Here is an 18,287-nt window from a genome sequence, read left to right on the forward strand (position 1 = left end):
AGAAAGTATTGGTCTTGTATTTTTAAGAGCTAGCTTTAAATCCTATCTTTTGTAGGACTTGGATAGTCCTTTAGCTGCTCTCAACCATTGGTTCCTCATCAATAAAGTGAGAACAAGTAATGCCAAACTTGAGGCCAGGCATGGTGGTTCACCCCTATAATCTCAGCCCTTGTGGAGGCCAAGACAGGAGAATTGCTTGAGGCCAGGAGTTTGAGACCAGCCTGGGCAACATAGTGAGACCCTGTCTCTACAAAAATAAAAAAATAAAAAATTTAGCTGGGGATAGTGGCATGTGCCTGTAATCCTAGCTACTCGCGAGGCCGAGGTGGGAGGCCCTTGAGCCCAAGAGTTCAAGGCTGCAGTGAGCTGTGATCATGCCAGTGCAACGGAGCAAGACTATATCTCTCAAAATAATTTTTTAAAAAGCAAATAATACCAAATTTATATTCACTTACTTAGAGTGAATTAACTTTTTGGGAAAATAATTGTATGTTAAATAATTGTATTGAAAGTGCTTTGTAAAACATAACATGCTTTGGAAATACAAGTATTGCTATGTGGTCTGAAGTGGTACTCATCGTTAGTGGGCTAGATCCACTGGAGGAGGTCTTCCTGAAGAATGGAACATTTTAACTTGGTCTTAGAGGAGGAGCCCTTGCATAGATGAAGAGGAGTAGGAAGGCAATCCTAGATACGTGATATGGTTTGGCTCTGTGTCCCCACCCAGATCTCACCTTGAATTGTAATAACCCCATGTGTCAAGGATGGGACCAGGTGGAGATAATTGAATTATGGGAGCAGTTTCTGCCATGCTGTTCTCATGACACTGAGTTCTCACGAGATCTACAGTTTTATAAGGGGCTTCCCTGTTTGCTCAGCACTCATTTCTCTCTCCTGCCTCCATGTGAAGAAGGATTTGTTTGCTTCCCCTTCTGCCATGACTGTAAGTTTCCTGAGGCCTCCCCAGCCCTGCGGTATGCGTCAATTAAACCTCTTTCCTTTATAAATTTCCTAGTCTTGGGCAGTTCTTTATTGTAGCATGAGAATAGACTAATACAGATGTGTGTGTGTATGTGTAGCAGGGGATCCATACTAACAAAGGCATGATATGTGGGTAGGGACTATAAAAACTCTGCCGAGTGGAGCACAGCTATGCGTAGGGAGTGGTAGAAAAAAGATTGGACAAACAGTCCAACCTTTTCCTCCTAATGCTGGAGGAAAGACATTTGCTACTATTAAGTCTTGCATAATTTATTACTGCTATCTTTATTAGAAAATTGTGAGTGGAAGGATTGTTATGAAGGAATACATTGATAAATTAATTTCCAAAGTTTTTCCTGTTGCATTTATAATAACATTTGGAAATACTGTTTAGAGAGGCTTGAAATCACCCACAATATGCCTAAAAAAGCACAAGAACTTTCTTTTTAGGTGATATAGTTACTACTTTTAGAGGTTGTATCATTAAAGCTTAGTAGATAATGGCACCACGGTACTGAATTTCTTTAATGTTGTATATACTTTTATTATTATAAATAATCAGAAATGGTTGTTAAATTATACTAAGTATTGTTTAGTGGCATGTACTTTTTTTTCTCCCTTATGTGTTACATATGAGCCCATTTCTAAGTTTTTCTCAGCATACACTATATGATCATGTGGATTTTGTACTTTAATAAGTTGCTGGACTTAATTTGCTAATCCTTTATTTTGAATTTTTACATGTATTTCATGGACTAGAAAGTAGTCCAAAAAACTGTTGAAAGTACATGACTACTCCTCCTGAAAGTAGTCTAAGAGTAGAATGGTGTTTGCCTGGGGGTGGGGAGGGGGCAATGAGGAGTTATTGTTTAATGGGTATGGAGTTTCAGTTTGGGAAGATGAAAAAGTTCTGGAGATGAATGGTGGTGGTGATGAATGGTGGTGGTGGTTGCACAAAACGGTGAATGAACTATATGTACTTAATGCTACTTAATGCCTCTAAACTGTACACTTAAATGGTTAAGATGGTAAATTTTATATTTTACCACAATGAAAAATTATTCTGAAAGTCTAAAAAAAGATATATTGAAAATATGGCATTCGTATAACTTTAACAACCACAGATATCGGGAAGCAATTCAGAAGTGGGATGAAGCACTACAGTTAACTCCAAATGATGCTACCCTATACGAGATGAAATCACAGGTAATAATTATGACGAATTTCACTTTCCTTGTGAAATTGTGCTGTGTGTGTTTGGTGAGTGAGCAATGATGAAGCAAAATAGCATTTTCTCCCATTTTCTTTTTCAAATACAATTTCTTTGGGAAAAAATATTTCACCATTATTTATGGCTCTGTCATGCATAAAATTGGAAATTCATTTGCCTTCACAATGAAGTTAACTGTTATTTTAGCCTAACTATTGTAAGATAGGAATAGATGGCTATCTTCTAAAGTCACTGGTGGGCAGGTGCCATGGCTCATGTCTGTAATCCCAGCAACTTGAGAGGCTGAGATGGGTGGATCACTTGAGGTCACAAGTTCGAGATCACCCTGGCCAACATGGTGAAACCTTGCCTCTACTAAAAATACAAAGATTAGCTGGGAGTGGTGACATACGCCTGTAGTCCCAGCTACTTCAGAGGCTGAGACAGGAGGATCACTTGAATGTGGGAGGCGGAGGTTGCAGTGAGCTGAGATGGTGCCACTGCACTCCATCTTGGATGACACAGTGAGACTCCATCTCAAAAAAAGATAAATAAATAAAAAACAGAAAGTCACTGGCGATCTCTTAGATGAAAAACATATGCTTTCCTTGTGAATTAAATGTAGTAGACTTAGCAAAATAGTTCAGTTTTCTTAAAAATGAAGATGGATTGGGTTCTAGATGAGATATTTCTAAAAATGGCTTAGTTCTTAGCAAAAGGTCAGCATAGATGCAATTTTATTAATAGTTTAAAAATAACATTTTACTTTAAAAATATGTTTCTAATATTTTGTAGGAAAATCTGTAAAGAAAACCTCTGAGCACTTGAATAGGTTATCCAAGTGATTTTAAAAGTCTCAGAGCATTAAACATATTTTTGGCAGGGAATTGTTGCAATTCAGCCTTAATCTGCACACCTAATAAATATTTTTCAAATGATGATCTCAAATATAGGACACACCATTTGTCACCTTTGACTTTAGTTTATCCAGGAAAAACCCAAATAAATTATGTCATCTGAATCAAGTGATATGAGGACCTTCATTTGGATGTCTTTAATTTTCAATCTTAAATATGTATATATGAATGACAAGTTTGTGGCAAACTTTATGAAGACTTGTTTAATTTGGAATCTAATAATAATGTTTCTGTCGCAAATCTTTTAAAGTGTTAATGGTCCTAAAGATTGTAGATAAAATCCAGCCCTTTCCCACAGACCACAGTGGAGGGTGCTAGAACTCTCTGGTCACCCTAACTCTCCCTAACCCTAACCCTAACTTTCTGGTATATATGATTTGAAAAGCCCAGTAGTGAGAAGACCTAGGCAATGTTTAAAATAATTTTTATAACAGAAAGATGTTCATTAGGGATAGGATGGCTGGTTGAACAAATTTATTCCCCTAGTTTAATGGCAGTACCTGGGTTTGCCTGAAAACCACATTGTAAATAGAATAAATAGAAGTGGAATTGGAAGTTCAAAATACCTCTGAGCCACCATGGTTAGGATATGAACACTTGGTTTTGACCAGATGGACATAAGATTCAATAACTGGAAAGAGAATGGTTTATATTTTCATAGTTATATCAGGGGTGAAAAGAGAACTATAATTTCTTACCCTGAATGGCAGAGTAAGGGGTAAGAATCACCAAAATGCTATTTTTACTGGACTAAAAATATATCTTAAAAAATGAAAAGGGTTTTTAATGTAGTTGCTAGTTTATGAATATTACTGACAGATTTTTTGATCTTTTTTTGCCTATAGGTGCTAATGTCTCTTCATGAAATGTTCCCAGCAGTACATGCAGCAGAAATGGCTGTCCAGCGAAATCCACATTCATGGGAGTCTTGGCAAACTTTGGGACGTGCTCAACTTGGTTTAGGAGAGATAATCCTGGTGAGGAAGTCAGATTATTATAATGCAGCAATTTTAAGTATATTTTGACTTTTTTTTTTTTTTTTAAGATGGAGTCTTGATGTCACCCAGGGTAGAGTGCAGTGGTGCAGTCTCATCTCATGGCAACCTCTACCTCCTGGGTTCAAGCTATTCTCCTGCCTCAGCCTCCCGAGTAACTGGTACTATAGGCATGCACCACCATGCCTGGCTAATGTTTTTGTATTTTTTGTAGGGACGGGTGTCACTATGTTGGTCAGACTGGTCTTGAACTCCTGACCTCAAATGATCTTCCAGTCTCGGCCTCCCAAAGTGCTGGGATTACAGGCGTGAGCCAACGTGCCCAGCCTATTTTGACATATTTTTGATTAACTGAACCCAAAAGTGAATAGCCATTTATCAAATCTTTACAAAAAATAATTAGCAAATTACTTCTTAAAGGTATTAATCCATGAACACAATTCAGAGGTATTACTGAACATCTTTTTTATTATAGACACTAATTATATCATGATCAGAATATTTTTCAGTTACGTGACATCATGGAAATTAAAAAACATTTAACATAAAACATTGGCATTTGGTAAACCTTATCTAAATAGACAATGGGCAACTTTTTGGCTTAGTTCTTTGGATCATTAAATTTACCACATTGTAAAGTGGTATTAGTATCACTGTGGAGACAAAACTGCTAATAGATTATATAGGGGAAGCGGCCGGGCGCGGTGACTCAAGTCTGTAATCCCAGCACTTTGGGAGGCCGAGACGGGCGGATCACAAGGTCAGGAGATCGAGACCATCCTGGCTAACCCGGTGAAACCCCGTCTCTACTAAAAAATACAAAAAACTAGCCGGCGAGGTGGTGGGCGCCTGTAGTCCCAGCTACTCGGGAGGCTGAGGCAGGAGAATGGCGTAAACCCGGGAGGCGGAGCTTGCAGTGAGCTGAGATCCAGCCACTGCACTCCAGCCTGGGCAACAGAGCGACATTCTGTCTCAAAAAAAAATAAATAAATAAGATTATATAGGGGAAGGAAGATAGTAGAATACGGGAGAGTAATGGTCATGAACATTTAGACTGAAAAGTTGCTAGACTTACTGAGGGGATAAAGAGGAAGAGTAGAAATGTGTGCAAATGAAATACTCATTGTGTAATGTTTACCATAAACTGGTACCTAATGCATCTCTCAACTTGTCTGGACTATACCTTGTTAGTGGCAGAGGCTATCCAGGTAAGAATTAGCTGTGACAGCTGTCCTGTTGTTTTTCTTTTGGCAGGGCTGTATACACCTGATAGCTAACGAAATTTAACTTCCTAACAAGTGTTTGCAAATCTAATATACAGTGCCAAATTTCTTCCTTGTTATTAAGTAAATTAAGATTTTAAAAATGGTTTTATTAGTTTTTTACAGTTCAAAATAAAACAAATTTAAAAGTTTCTTGCAAGACTAAAATTACTGATAAATTCAAAATTTAAATTTACTAACAGTGGTTTCGGTTAGTTGTGGATGACTTAGATTTTTTTCTGGCATTCTTATAAATGTATCATTATTTCTACCTCCCAAAAAAGGTGTTTGTCAAATTCTCTGATATAGTAAGGAATTTCTGTGAGAAAATAATTGATTGGACTAAAGTAAGTTAATGATAAGCTAAATGAGATTCACAGTGATAGAAACCATTTTAACCAAGTACTGTTTTTTTCTTGCCATTTAGTGTTGTCAGCTTCTCTCTTTTTACATGAAGACTTAAATCATACGAGTTGGAAAAAAGACTTCAAAGAATTTAGTTTTCTAACAGATTAACAGGGGAAGAAAACCCTATCATATAATACTTTTTCCTTGCCTCCCTTATTAAAAATATATAAATCATTATCTCTTTTGCTTATAGAGTCTATGGTAATGGAACAAATCTCTAGGACATAATATTTAGTAAAGATTTTCCTTTATAAAGAAAGAAAATACACTGCAGGTGAGACAGAGATACTTTGAATCATCCAATAAAAATAATTTAATATTAAAATTTTTTTGAATAACAGTACCAGTTCAATTTTTTTTTCCTGTTGATATGGCTCTATCCATTAATATTGTGAAATTCTTAGTAGAATTTAATGTATTTTTTTTTTTTTTTGCCATTTAAATGTAATTTTTAGGAATCTTCTCTGTTTTTATGTAGATTTAAGCTGTTCTCTTAAAAGACTAGAATGGTAAAAAGACGACTCAAAATGTCATAATGAAGGGATGCTATGTAAAAATCTATTGAAAGCAAGCTAGATAGTATTCCATGGTGTATATGTGCCACATTTTCTTAATCCAATCTGTCACTGATGGACATTTGGGTTGATTCCAAGTCTTTGCTATTGTGAATAGTGCTGCAATAAACATACGTGTGCATGTGTCTTTATAGCAGCATAATTTATAATCCTTTGGGTATATACCTAGTAATGGGATGGCTGGGTCATATGGTACATCTAGTTCTAGATCCTTGAGGAATCGCCATACTGTTTTCCATAATGGTTGAACTAGTTTACAATCCCACCAACAGTGTAAAAGTGTTCCTATTTCTCCACATCCTCTCCAGCACCTGTTGTTTCCTGACTTTTGAATGATCGCCATTCTAACTGGTGTGAGATGGTATCTCATTGTGGTTTTGATTTGCATTTCTCTGATGGCCAGTGATGATGAGCATTTTTTCATGTGTCTGTTGGCTGTATGAATGTCTTCTTTTGAGAAATGTCTGTTCATATCCTTTGCCCACTTTTTGATGGGGTTGTTTGTTTTTTTCTTGTAAATTTGTTTGAGTTCTTTGTAGGATGAGTTTGTGTCCTTTGTAGGGACATGGATGCAGCTGGAAACCATCATTCTTAGCAAACTATCACAAGAACAGAAAACCAAACACCGCATGTTCTCACTCATAGGTGGGAACTGAACAATGAGATCACTTGGACTCGGGAAGGGGAACATCACACACTGGGGCCTATCATGGGGAGGGGGGAGGAGGGAGGGATTGCATTGGGAGTTATACCTGATGTAAATGACGAGTTGATGGGTGCAGCACACCAACATGGCACAAGTATACATATGTAACAAACCTGCACGTTATGCACATGTACCCTACAACTTAAAGTATAATAATAATAAATAAAAAAAAAAAAAAAAGAAAGCAAGCTAGAATCTCTAACATCTAACAATTCTTACTATATATACACATATGGACTAAAACCATAGGAAATTGCATATGTAAATAGCACAGGCAGTAAATTAAAAGTCAGTAGTTGGGTATATCTCCATGAATAATTATTTAAACTTTATGAGTTGGATGTGAACGTTGGAAAATGTTTATAGGAGAGAGATATATATGTATATGGTATACATTATATATATATGTATATGGTATACATTTTATATATGTATGTGTGCGTGTGTGTATGTGTGTGTATATATATATGTGACCTTATGAGAATGAGATTTTAAGAAGTGGAAGGATGAGAGAATAAGAAAGCTGAAGAGAATGGTTCTGGGAGTTAAAAATTCTGTATGAGGGAATAGGGATGGTGAGAAAGGAATATATAAGGGATTTATCCTGAAGAAGAAGGTAGAAAGGAAAGGAGATTGGGAAAGGTAATGAATACCAGGAGGTAACAGTATCAGGAAGGATTCTTCTGTTGGCTTTCCAGGGTTCTTAGCCTTCAGTGCTAGAACTAGCTTTGTGGCTTCCCTCATTCAGACTCTGTGTAATTCATTGCCAGCTTTTGCTTTTCTTCTTGCCAATATGTAATAAATACTAATTTTGTTTACTGATGTTTTCTCTGTTTTCCAAGTCTCATTTTAGCCATTGGTTTTAATATTTTGCATGAGCAAATCTTTAATTAGAAATTTCAGTTGCATCATTTGATTCTTTTTATTATTTCACTTTGGTAATGGTAGTAATGGGATGGACAAGTGATAATTTCTAGACAAAAGGAAGATGATTGAGAGTTTTTAAAATTTCACTTGAGGGGCTGACATCCTGGCTCATGTGTATAATCTCAGCACTTTGGGGGGCTGAGGCAGAAGGATTGGTTGAAGCCAGGAGTTTGGCCCAACCTGGGTAACATAAGGAGACCCCATATTAAAAAAAAAAAAAAATTGGCTGGGCGTGGTGGCTCATGCCTGTAATCCCAGCATGCTGGGAGGCTGAGGTGGGTTGATCACCTGAGGTCAGGAGTTTGAGACCAGCCTGGCCAACATGGGGAAACCTCATCTCTACTAAAAATACAAAAATTAGCCAGGCATGGTGGCATGCACGTGTAGTTCCAGCTACTCAGGAGGCAGGAGACTATCTTGAACCTGGGAGGTGGAGGTTGCAGTGAGCTGAGATCGCATCACTTCACTCCAGCCTGGGTGACAGAATGAGACTCCATCTCAAAAAAAAAGAAAAAAAAAATTCACTTGTGAATTTTTAGTTTAGTTAATTACTGTAGATATTGTTTGAGTCAAGCTGCATTATCTTTTCTATAATTAATACAAATTCTTGAATTATAGCCTTTATAAATGTTGTATGTTGACACTTAAGAATTGAGGAGTTTTTTTCTTGAAAAATAAAGTTTGATTATGAGCTTTATTATTGTTTTGGTTTTTATTTTGAGACTTTGAGTCTCGCTCTATTCCCCATGCTGGAGTGCAGTGATGTGATCTCGGCTTACTCCAGCCTCTACCTCCTGGGTTCAAGCAATTCTTCTGCCTCAGCCTCCCAAGTAGCTGGGACTATAGGCATGTGCCACTGCATCTGGCTAATTTTTGTATTTTTAGTAGAGGCAACTCCACCATGTTGGCCAGGCTGGTCTCGAACTCCTGACCTCATGACCCACCTGCCTCAGCCTCCCAAAGTTCCGGGATTACAGACGTGAGGCACTGTGCCTTGCCTCACAATTTCACTTTTTGAGTCAATGAATTTGCCTATTTTAGAGATATAAGTGGAATTATGCAGAATTTGCCTTCTGTGACTGACTTCTTTCACTTAGCATAATGTCCTCAAGGTCCTATTCATGTTAGGTATTGTGGAATTTGCTTCTTTTTATTTTGGGAATGAGTGTAGCTCTGTCGCCCAGGCTAGAGTGCAGTGGCGTGATGTCGGCTCACTGCAAGCTCCGCCTCCCAGGTTCACGCCATTCTCCTGCCTCAGCCTCCCGAGTAGCTGGGACTACAGGCGCCCGCCACCACGTCTGGCTAATTTTTTGTATTTTTAGTAGAGATGGGGTTTCACTGTGTTAGCCAGGATGGTCTCGATCTCCTGACCTTGTGATCTGCCTACCTTGGCCTCCCAAAGTGCTGGGATTACAGGGGTGAGCCACTGTGCCCGGTCTGCTTCTTTTTTGAAGCTGAATAATATTTCATTTTATGTGTATACCATTTGCTTTATCCATTCTTCCTTTGATGGACATTTAGGTTGTTTCTACATATTGGCTACTGTGAATACTGCTGCAATGAGCATGGGAGTGCTAATATCTCTTTGAGATCTTGATTCTTTTGGATAAATATCCAGAAATGAGATAGCTTGATTGCATGGTAGTTCTAATTTTAAGTGTTTGAAGAAACTCCATAATGGCTACACCATTTTGCGTTTTTAACAACAATGTACAAAAGGATTCCAGTTTCTCCCTAACCTCACTGACACATCTTGCCTTTTTGTTTTTTTTGAGATGGAATCTTGCTCTCTTGCCCAGACTGGAGTGCAGTGGTGTGATCTCAGCTCACTGTAACCTCTGCCTCCTGGTTCAAGTGATTCTCCTGCCTCAGCCTCCCCAGTAGCTGGGATAACAGGCGCCCACCACCACGCCTGGCTAATTTTTGTATTTTTAGTAGAGAGAGCATTTCGCCATGTTGACCAGGCTGGTCTTGGACTCCTGACCTCAGGTGATCTGCCTGCCGTGGCCTCCCACAGTGCTGGGATTACAGGTGTGAGCCACCGCACCTGGCCACCTATTTGTTTTTTGTTTTTTTTTTTTTTTTTTTTTTTTTTGTGATAATACCCATTTTAACAGATGTGAGGTTATATTTCATGGTGATTTTGATTTGTATTTCCCTGATTAGTGATATTGAGCATCTTTTCATATACCTGTTAGCCATTTACAGAAATGTCTGTTCAAGTATATTCAAGTATTTAGCCCATTTTAAGATCAGGTTACTAGGTTTTTTGGCTATTGAGTTGTTTCTTATATATTTGAAAGTTAAACCCTTAGATATGATTTGCAAATATTTTCTCCCATTACATAGGTTTCCTTTCACTCTGGTGGTTGTTTCCTTTGCTATGCAGAAGCATTTTAGTTTGATGTAATCTCAGTTGCCTATTTTTGATTTTGTTACCTATGTTTTTGGTGTTTTATTCATGAAATAATTTTTAAGACCAATGTTTTTTGTTTGTTTTGTTTTTTCTGTAGGAGTCTGTAGCTTCAGAGCTTACATTTAAGTCTTTAATGCACTTGGAGTTGACTTTTGTTTATGGTGTAAGATGAGGATCCATTTTCATTCTTTTGCACGTGGATATCCAATTTTCTCAGCATCATTTGTTGAAGAAACTAGACTTTCCTCATTATGTATACTTGGTACCCTTGTTGAAGATCAGCTGACCATGTTATGTGTGAATTTATTTGTAGACTGTCTATTCTGTTCCATTGGTCTATGTATCTGACTTTATGCCAGAATCATATTGTTTTGTTTGCTGTCACTTTGTAATATATTTTGAAATTCGTAAGTGTGATGCCCCTAGTTTTGTTCTTACTTCTAAAATTGATTTTGTCCACTTAAACTTTGTGCCCAGCTCAGGGAAGGGGTAATAGCAACTTCTAGCCCAAATACCCTTCTCTGTTCTTGTTAGCCCCCAGGCAGCTGGATTTTGCCAAATCCTATCAGTACTCCACTACAGGTAAGACAGAAGCCAGTCCTTTTGGTAGTCCCCATAAAAATTGGGGCATTGGACACAGTGTGGACCAGTTCTTTTCCTCCGTAGGCAAAATCTGGGGACTGGGAATTTTCTTCACTCTATGCTGAGCTGGGGGAACAGATAGGGCAACCACTCTTCCCAAGCCTCCATTATCTCTGGTCTCCTGTAGGTGGTTAGATTATGTAGGACTTGTTTTACCAGTGGTCCAAAAAACAGGCAAGACAGAAACCAGTCCTTTTGGTAGCCACTGTAGAAGTTGGGGCATTGAACACTTACACCAATTCATTCTTTCCCTTGAGGGTAGCTGGGAGCTGCAGGGTTCTTCCCAATCCTATGGGGCTCTGCTGGGAGTAGGATTCTGGCGAGAGGGTGTCCTGAATCTCCCTTCTGGCTTTGATGAGTCTGGATTCTTACTCATCCAGGGTTCAGGAGCCTTTCAGTTAGTTTCTGGATTTCTCACAAAGGAATTTTGTTTGTGAATTGTTGCTGAATTGGTGTATTTGTTGAATGAAGGAGGGTCCAGGGCTTCCCACTCTGCCATCTTGCTGATGTTACTGCTCTGCCATTTTGTTTTGTGGGAGATTTTAAACTATCTTAAATTTAAAAATGTAATTGCAGCTCTTTGGATTTACTTTAAATATATATGTATATTTCAATTTAGTAAATATGAAAACGTTAGTAATCAAGACAGTATAGTACTTAGATAGGCATAATGTAGATATATAGATCAGTGGGACAGAACTGAAAGTATAGAAATAAACCTACATTTTTACAGTTAATTGGACAAGGGTGTCAAGACAATTTAATGTGGGAAGGAATAGTCTTCAACAAATGGTGCTGAGACAGTTGGATATCCATATGCAAATGAATGACATTGGACTCTTACTTCACATTGGCTATAAAAATTAACTCAAAACCAAAGAAAGACCTAAAGATAAGAACTAAAAGTATTATAAAACTCTTAGGAGAAAACATAGGTGTAAATCTTTGTAACCTTGGACTCAGCAATATATTAATATTTTTTAGATGTGACATTGGAAGCACAAGTAACAAAAGAAAAAAGTAGATAAAAATTGGACTTCAAATTAAACACTTTCGTGCTTCAAAAGTTACTGTTAAGAAAGTGAAAAGGCAATTCACAGAATGGAAGAAAATATCATATATCTGATAAAGGTCTAGTATGTAGACTATATAAAAAACTCTTACAACTCAATAACAAAAAGAAAAATAATGTAATTTAAAAATAGGCAAAGGATTTAAAAAGATATTTTTCCAGAGAAGATACACACACAGCTACTGAGCACATGAAAGATGCTCAACATTGTTACTTGTCAAGGAAATGAAAATCAAAACCACAGTGAGATACTGCTTCACATTCACTATCATAAAAAAGATGGACAATATGAAGTATTGCTGAGGGTGTGGAGAAATTGGAGCCCTCGTACATTACTGATGGGAAAGTAAATGTTATAGCCATTTTGGAAAACAGTCTGGCAGTTCCTGAAAAAAACGAAACATGTAGTTACCATATGACAAAACAGTTCCACTCTTTATACCGAAGAGAAATGAAGACGCATGTCCACACAAAAACATTTACACAAACGTTCATAGCAGCAGCATTTAAAATGGCCAAGAAGTGGAAACAACTCAAATGCCATCAACTGACGAATAGATAAGCAAAATGTGGTATATCCATACAATGAAATATTATTCAGCGTTAAAAAGAAATAATGCCTGTTACAAGACGGATGAACTTTGAAAACAATATGCTAAGTGAAAGAAACCAAACATAAAAGGCTGTATGATTTCATTTATATGAAATATGCAGAATACACAGATACATAGAGATAGCAAGTAAATTAATGCTTGCCTAGAGCTGGGGTTTTGAGGAGAAATGAGGAGTAATGCCAGTAGGTATGGAATTTTCTTTGGGGGTGATAAAAATGTTCTAGAATTGATTATGGGTAATGGCTTTGTAACGGAATATTGAATGGTATGTTTTAAATGGGTGAGCTTTATTGCTGTTTTAAAATTTTAGTAAATATGAATAAAATACCTTTTAGTGTTTCCTAAGGCATTAGCTTTATGCCATGAAGAGGTATTTATTTTTTAACACTTCTGTATAGGAGGATTTTTATTAGAATATTAAGAACATATAAAGCACAGTTCCCATGGTTCCTTAATTTTTAATTTTTATTTATTATTTGTTTTTGAGACAGTCTCGCTTTGTTGCTCAGGCTGGAGTGCAGTGGTACCATCTCGGCTCACTGCAACCTGTGCTTCCTGGGTTCAAGTGATTCTCCTGCCTCAGCCTGCAGATTAGCTGGGATTACAGGCATACACCACCATACCCAACTAATTTTTTTTTTTTGAGACCGAGTCTTGCTCTGTCGCCCAGGCTGAAGTGCAGTGGTACAACCTCAGCTCACTGCAACCTCTGCCTCCTGGTTCAGGCTATTCTCCTGCCTCAGCCCTCCAAGTAGCTGGTATTACAGGTGCCCACCACCACGCCCAGCTAATTTTTGTATTTTTAGTAGAGATGAGGTTTCACCATTTTGGCCAGGCTGGTCTTGAACTCCTGACCTCGTGATCTGCCCACCTCGGCCTTCTAAAGTGCTGAGATTACAGGCATGAGCCACTGTGCCCAGCCGAATACTGCTATATATACCTATCTCTATGATTTTTTTTTGTTTTTTTTTTTTGAGACAGAGTCTTGCTGTGTCACCCAGGCTGGAGTGAGTGGCACGATCTTGGCTCACTGTAACCTCTGCCTCCGGAGGTCAAGCAATTTTCCTGTCTCAGCCTCCTGAGTAGCTGAGATTACAGGCACCACTACCATGCCCAGCTGATTTTTTTGAATCTTTAGTAGAGACGGGGTTTTGTCATTGAACTCTTGGTGTCAAGTGATTCATGCATTTGCCTCAGCCTCCCAAAGAGTTAGATTTACAGACATGAGCCATCATGTATCTGTCTTCTTTATGACTTCTCTAAAGGGCTGATTAGATTGTGTATCTGTAGATTACGTGCAAGTGTTTTTTTGTTTGTTTGTGTGTTTTTTTTTTTTTTTTTGAGACGGAGTTTTGCTCTTGTTGCTCAGGCTGGAGCATAATGGCGCGATCTCTGCTCACTGCAACCTCCGCCTCCTGGGTTCGAGCAATTCTCCTGCCTCAGCCTCCTGAGTAGCTGGGATTACAGGCATGCACCACCACACCCGGCTAATTTTTTTGTATTTTTAGTAGAGATGGGGTTTCACCATGGCCAGGCTGGTCTTGAACTTCTGACCTCAGGTGATCCGCCTGCCTCTGTCTCCCAGAGTGCTGGCTGTTTTCATGAGAATCTTCTATCCAGAGACTATACTCAGAGAAAACAACATATAATAGATTTAGACCAATGGTTCTCACCTGGAGGGCAGTTTTGTCCCCAGGGAACATTTGTCATGTCTAGAGACATTTTTGTTTATCACAACTAGGAAAGGAAACTGTGTTGGATTTAGTGAGTGTAGGTCAGGGATGTTGCTGAATATTCTACATTATAGAGGACAGCTCTTCCAAAATAAAGACTTATTCAGCCAAATATGTCGGTAGTACTGAGGTTGACCTTTATCCACACTGTAGTGGAGTTCTTGTGACTAAGCAGTATAATATAATGAATAAGAGAATGAACTCTGAAGCCAGATTGCCTGAATTTGCATCCCAGCTCTGCCAATTCCTAGCTGATACTTTTGGTTACTACTCTTTTTGTGCTTCTCTAAAATAGTACTGAAAACAATAACCATACCTACTTTGTATGATTATTGTGAGGCTAGATGAGTTAATACTTGTAAATCTTCTTTTTGTTTGTTTTTGAGATGGAGTTTTGCTCTTTTTGCCCAGGCTGGAGTGCAGTGGCGTGATCTCAACTCACTGCAACCTCCACCTCCTGGGTTCAAGCAATTCTCCTGCCTCAGCCTCCAGAGTAGCTGGGATTACAGGCACCCACCATCATGCCTGACTAATTTTTGTATTTGTAGTAGAGACGGGGTTTCACCGTCTTAACCAGGCTGGTCTTGAACTCCTGACCTCAGGTGATCCACCCACCTTGGCCTCCCAAAATGCTGGGATTGCAGGTGTGAGCCACCGTGCCTGGCCCAATACATGTAAATCTTTAGAGCCTAGAATGTAGTAAACACTCAATAAATGTTAGCATTGTTAGGCTCTAAACTGTTAACTTCAAAGATATCTACTCCTGGTACCTTTGTGATTGTGGGTTAGCTTGGGAAATCCCCAAATGTACATACTTACTGGTCTACAGAAGCTGACAATATATTTGCTTTATCTTTAGCCCTATTATGAGTACTCCCATTTTAATGGCTTTTAGTCCATAAGCATATTGTCAGTCACTTTCTTTCGGTCTTCTATAATTTTTTTTCCCAGTGCTTAGGGCAACACCATAGCTTCCATCTTTTGTGTTCTAGTACATTAAAATAATGCATTAGGATGTGTATGTGTACAGTATATATGTACACAAACACACAGGATTATATTAAACATACTAATTTTTAAAAACAAAACAAAAAACTCTGCCTTTATTTTCTAGGCAATTCGAAGTTTTCAAGTAGCCCTTCACATCTATCCAATGAACCCTGAAATATGGAAAGAAGACCTCTCTTGGGCAAGAACGCTCCAGGAGCAGCAGAAGGTAGCACAGAGGATTAAAAAAAGTGAAGCACCAGCTGAAGTAACACACTTTTCACCAAAGTCAATTCCAGACTATGACTTTGAAAGTGATGAGATTGTTGCTGTTTGTGCGGCTATTGCTGAGAAAGAGAAGACAGTTTCAGCAAATAAAACAATGGTTATTGTGTCCGCTTCTGGGGCTGTAGAGACTGTAACTGAAAAGGAGGATGGTGCTACACCACCAGATGGCTCTGTTTTTATCAAAGCCCGATGAAGCAGTATGCATAGGATTATTTGAATCTTTAATTGCCTCTCGAAGTTCTGACATAGAGACATTTACTCTGGAGATAGATAGGAGAACTCCTGGTTGTAAAATAACATTTTTCAGATGAGGCATATAAAAATTAAAATGGCAGGATTATTGTATAGTGTTTGGAATATGCTTTAATAAGTTATGATTTATATTTCTCAAGGTTAAAATGCTGAGTAAAATGGTTTTTGATTAATAAACTTAGTTTAATCTGAATATGTAAATGAATACATTTTAAAGACAAAACTTGAAAAATGTATTCTTGAATAGTGAATAACTTGATCAATGTTACTGAAATGCTGTTTCAGCTTTTGTTGTATGATAAAGAAAGTATGTGATTTCCCTCCCTCTGAGAAATATACTGCTCTTACTATTTGCTGTCTTTTTCTTGCTTCATTAGAGTAAGTCTGTCAGAAAGCTTGAATATTTTTGACATTCATTTTGATTCAAAGTTGTCATTTGGTCATACGTGGAATCTTTGAAAGTTTGGCTGAAAATGCACGCAAATGTGTACATTCTGAACATTTTCTGAAGTTTCTCTTAATTCTGATTTGTGTTTCTGTTTTGACTTTGAAGTTATAACAATGATAGTTGTTTCCTTCAGTATTTGGTAAAAGTGTGAAGTATTGATAAATATGAGAATGATGGTTTTATTTTTTAATTGTTACAGTAAGTAATCCTTACCACAAATGAGTCATTTTAAAAATATGCAGTTTTAAATGAATGGCTTTTACAGATAGGTTAATGACAATTGTACTGCTATATTATCCTAGTCAAAACCAATACTTTCTCTTTTTTATTTTACAAAGCTTTAAAAACCCTGGAAACAACTTACTTCTTGCTTGTATCTTTCAATTTGATGACTGGGAATTAGTTTTCTAGATAACTTTTTTTGAAACTACTCAGTGAAATGAAAAATAATTACAATTTTAAATAGCTAATTATATCTTTCTAAAAATAAAAAAGTAGGGCTGTTATTAGAGTGCCAGTGAATAAATAACTTAAGCACAAAAGACATAGAAAATGGAATGTGATTTATAGTACAATCTCATGAGTTTGAGAAGGCTATATTAAAAAAATATTTTATTGAAAGGCCACAATCACATTCACAAACCAATATGGTCATTGCTAATCTGAACTATTATTTTTATACCATGTACTGTAGTACAATAATATAGACCTGTTGGGTTCTGTTACTTCTGACACTCAGGAAGATACTATAGGTGTATTAATTTTATCTTTGTTAGAGATGAAAGTAGCCCACTTTATGTTAAAGATCTTACTAATGTTGGAGCATGTAAGTAATGATCTACATTTTTTATGAAGATGGTTTTTAAAACTTTTGTTTTATTGGAATGCATATTTCTTTTCAGAGTTGGAGAAATTAGCACTTTCCTTGAAAAGAATATTCTTTCCTTAAGTTATGTCATCAGAAAATTAGCCCTGGTTAGAGAGGTTAGTTTCAGAGTGCTCCAAAAAATATGTTATTTTATTTTGTTTAATAAAGAACATTCTCAAAACGTAAATAGGTATCTAGATAAGTGAGTACTCAACATTTGGTATATTGTTTTGCATAATGGATGTTTGTTTATTGTGTAATTTGTGAATAAATATTTTTTTTCTGCATTTTGGAGATTTTCCTATTATTTTATATTGTTAGCTTTTGAAAAATTAGATTCATCTACTTAATATCTTATATGAACATAATATATTTAAAGTACCTTGCATGGTGCCTCACACATGAAGAAATGCTAGCTATTTCAGTAAACGCTAGCTATTTCTATGAAAAACTTGAATTAGTTTGGAGATATTTAACCTCAATTTCCTCTGATTTTAAAAAAGGAGAACTTTTTTTGTATTCCTTTCCTTATCTGAAAGTAAGAAGTCTCTGCTTCTAGTATTATAGGAGAGATAGTGGGATTTTTCTTGACAGGGTCTATTCCTCAAGCCCCAAAGAGGCAAGACTCAGGATGGAATGTATGTGGCCGCTAGGCCCTGTTGTAAGAACCTAGTTTTTCCTCTGTATTGGCGTGGTAAGCCAAGTTAGTCTCTTTCTTACCCAGATATAAGACATAAATTAGTTTAGACATAAGATAGAGGAGAAAAAGAAACAGCAAGTTATGAAGAAGGAAGGCAGCTCATTTCTGCAGGCCCCCAAGAATGCTTATTTTAGCTCATACTCTTCCATGCATGAAGAGAAAAATGTACCCATTATTTTATACAAGGATGTGAATACTGATACACAAACATTGACTAAGCTTGTTAATTTTAATGACAAATCTTTATGAATCTGAAGAGAAATAATTGATGTTCATGATATTGATA

The 18,287-nt window shown here is 37.2% G+C and overlaps 1 protein-coding gene across 1 annotated transcript in view; it reads left to right on the forward strand.

Moving 5' to 3' along the window:
* Positions 1 to 17,588, forward strand: part of TTC33 (tetratricopeptide repeat domain 33) — a 41,695-nt gene extending 24,107 nt beyond the window's left edge. Inside the window, exons 3-5 of the mRNA XM_007961466.3 lie at positions 2,106 to 2,187; positions 3,954 to 4,085; positions 15,573 to 17,588. Coding sequence (XP_007959657.2) covers positions 2,106 to 2,187; positions 3,954 to 4,085; positions 15,573 to 15,926 — 568 coding nt within the window. The 3' untranslated portion in view covers positions 15,927 to 17,588. The remainder of the gene's footprint in view (positions 1 to 2,105; positions 2,188 to 3,953; positions 4,086 to 15,572) is intronic.
* Positions 17,589 to 18,287: the final 699 nt, after the last annotated feature.

This window comes from Chlorocebus sabaeus, chromosome 4 (assembly GCF_047675955.1).
Source record: "Chlorocebus sabaeus isolate Y175 chromosome 4, mChlSab1.0.hap1, whole genome shotgun sequence".
In the NCBI taxonomy this organism is placed as follows: domain Eukaryota; kingdom Metazoa; phylum Chordata; class Mammalia; order Primates; family Cercopithecidae; genus Chlorocebus; species Chlorocebus sabaeus.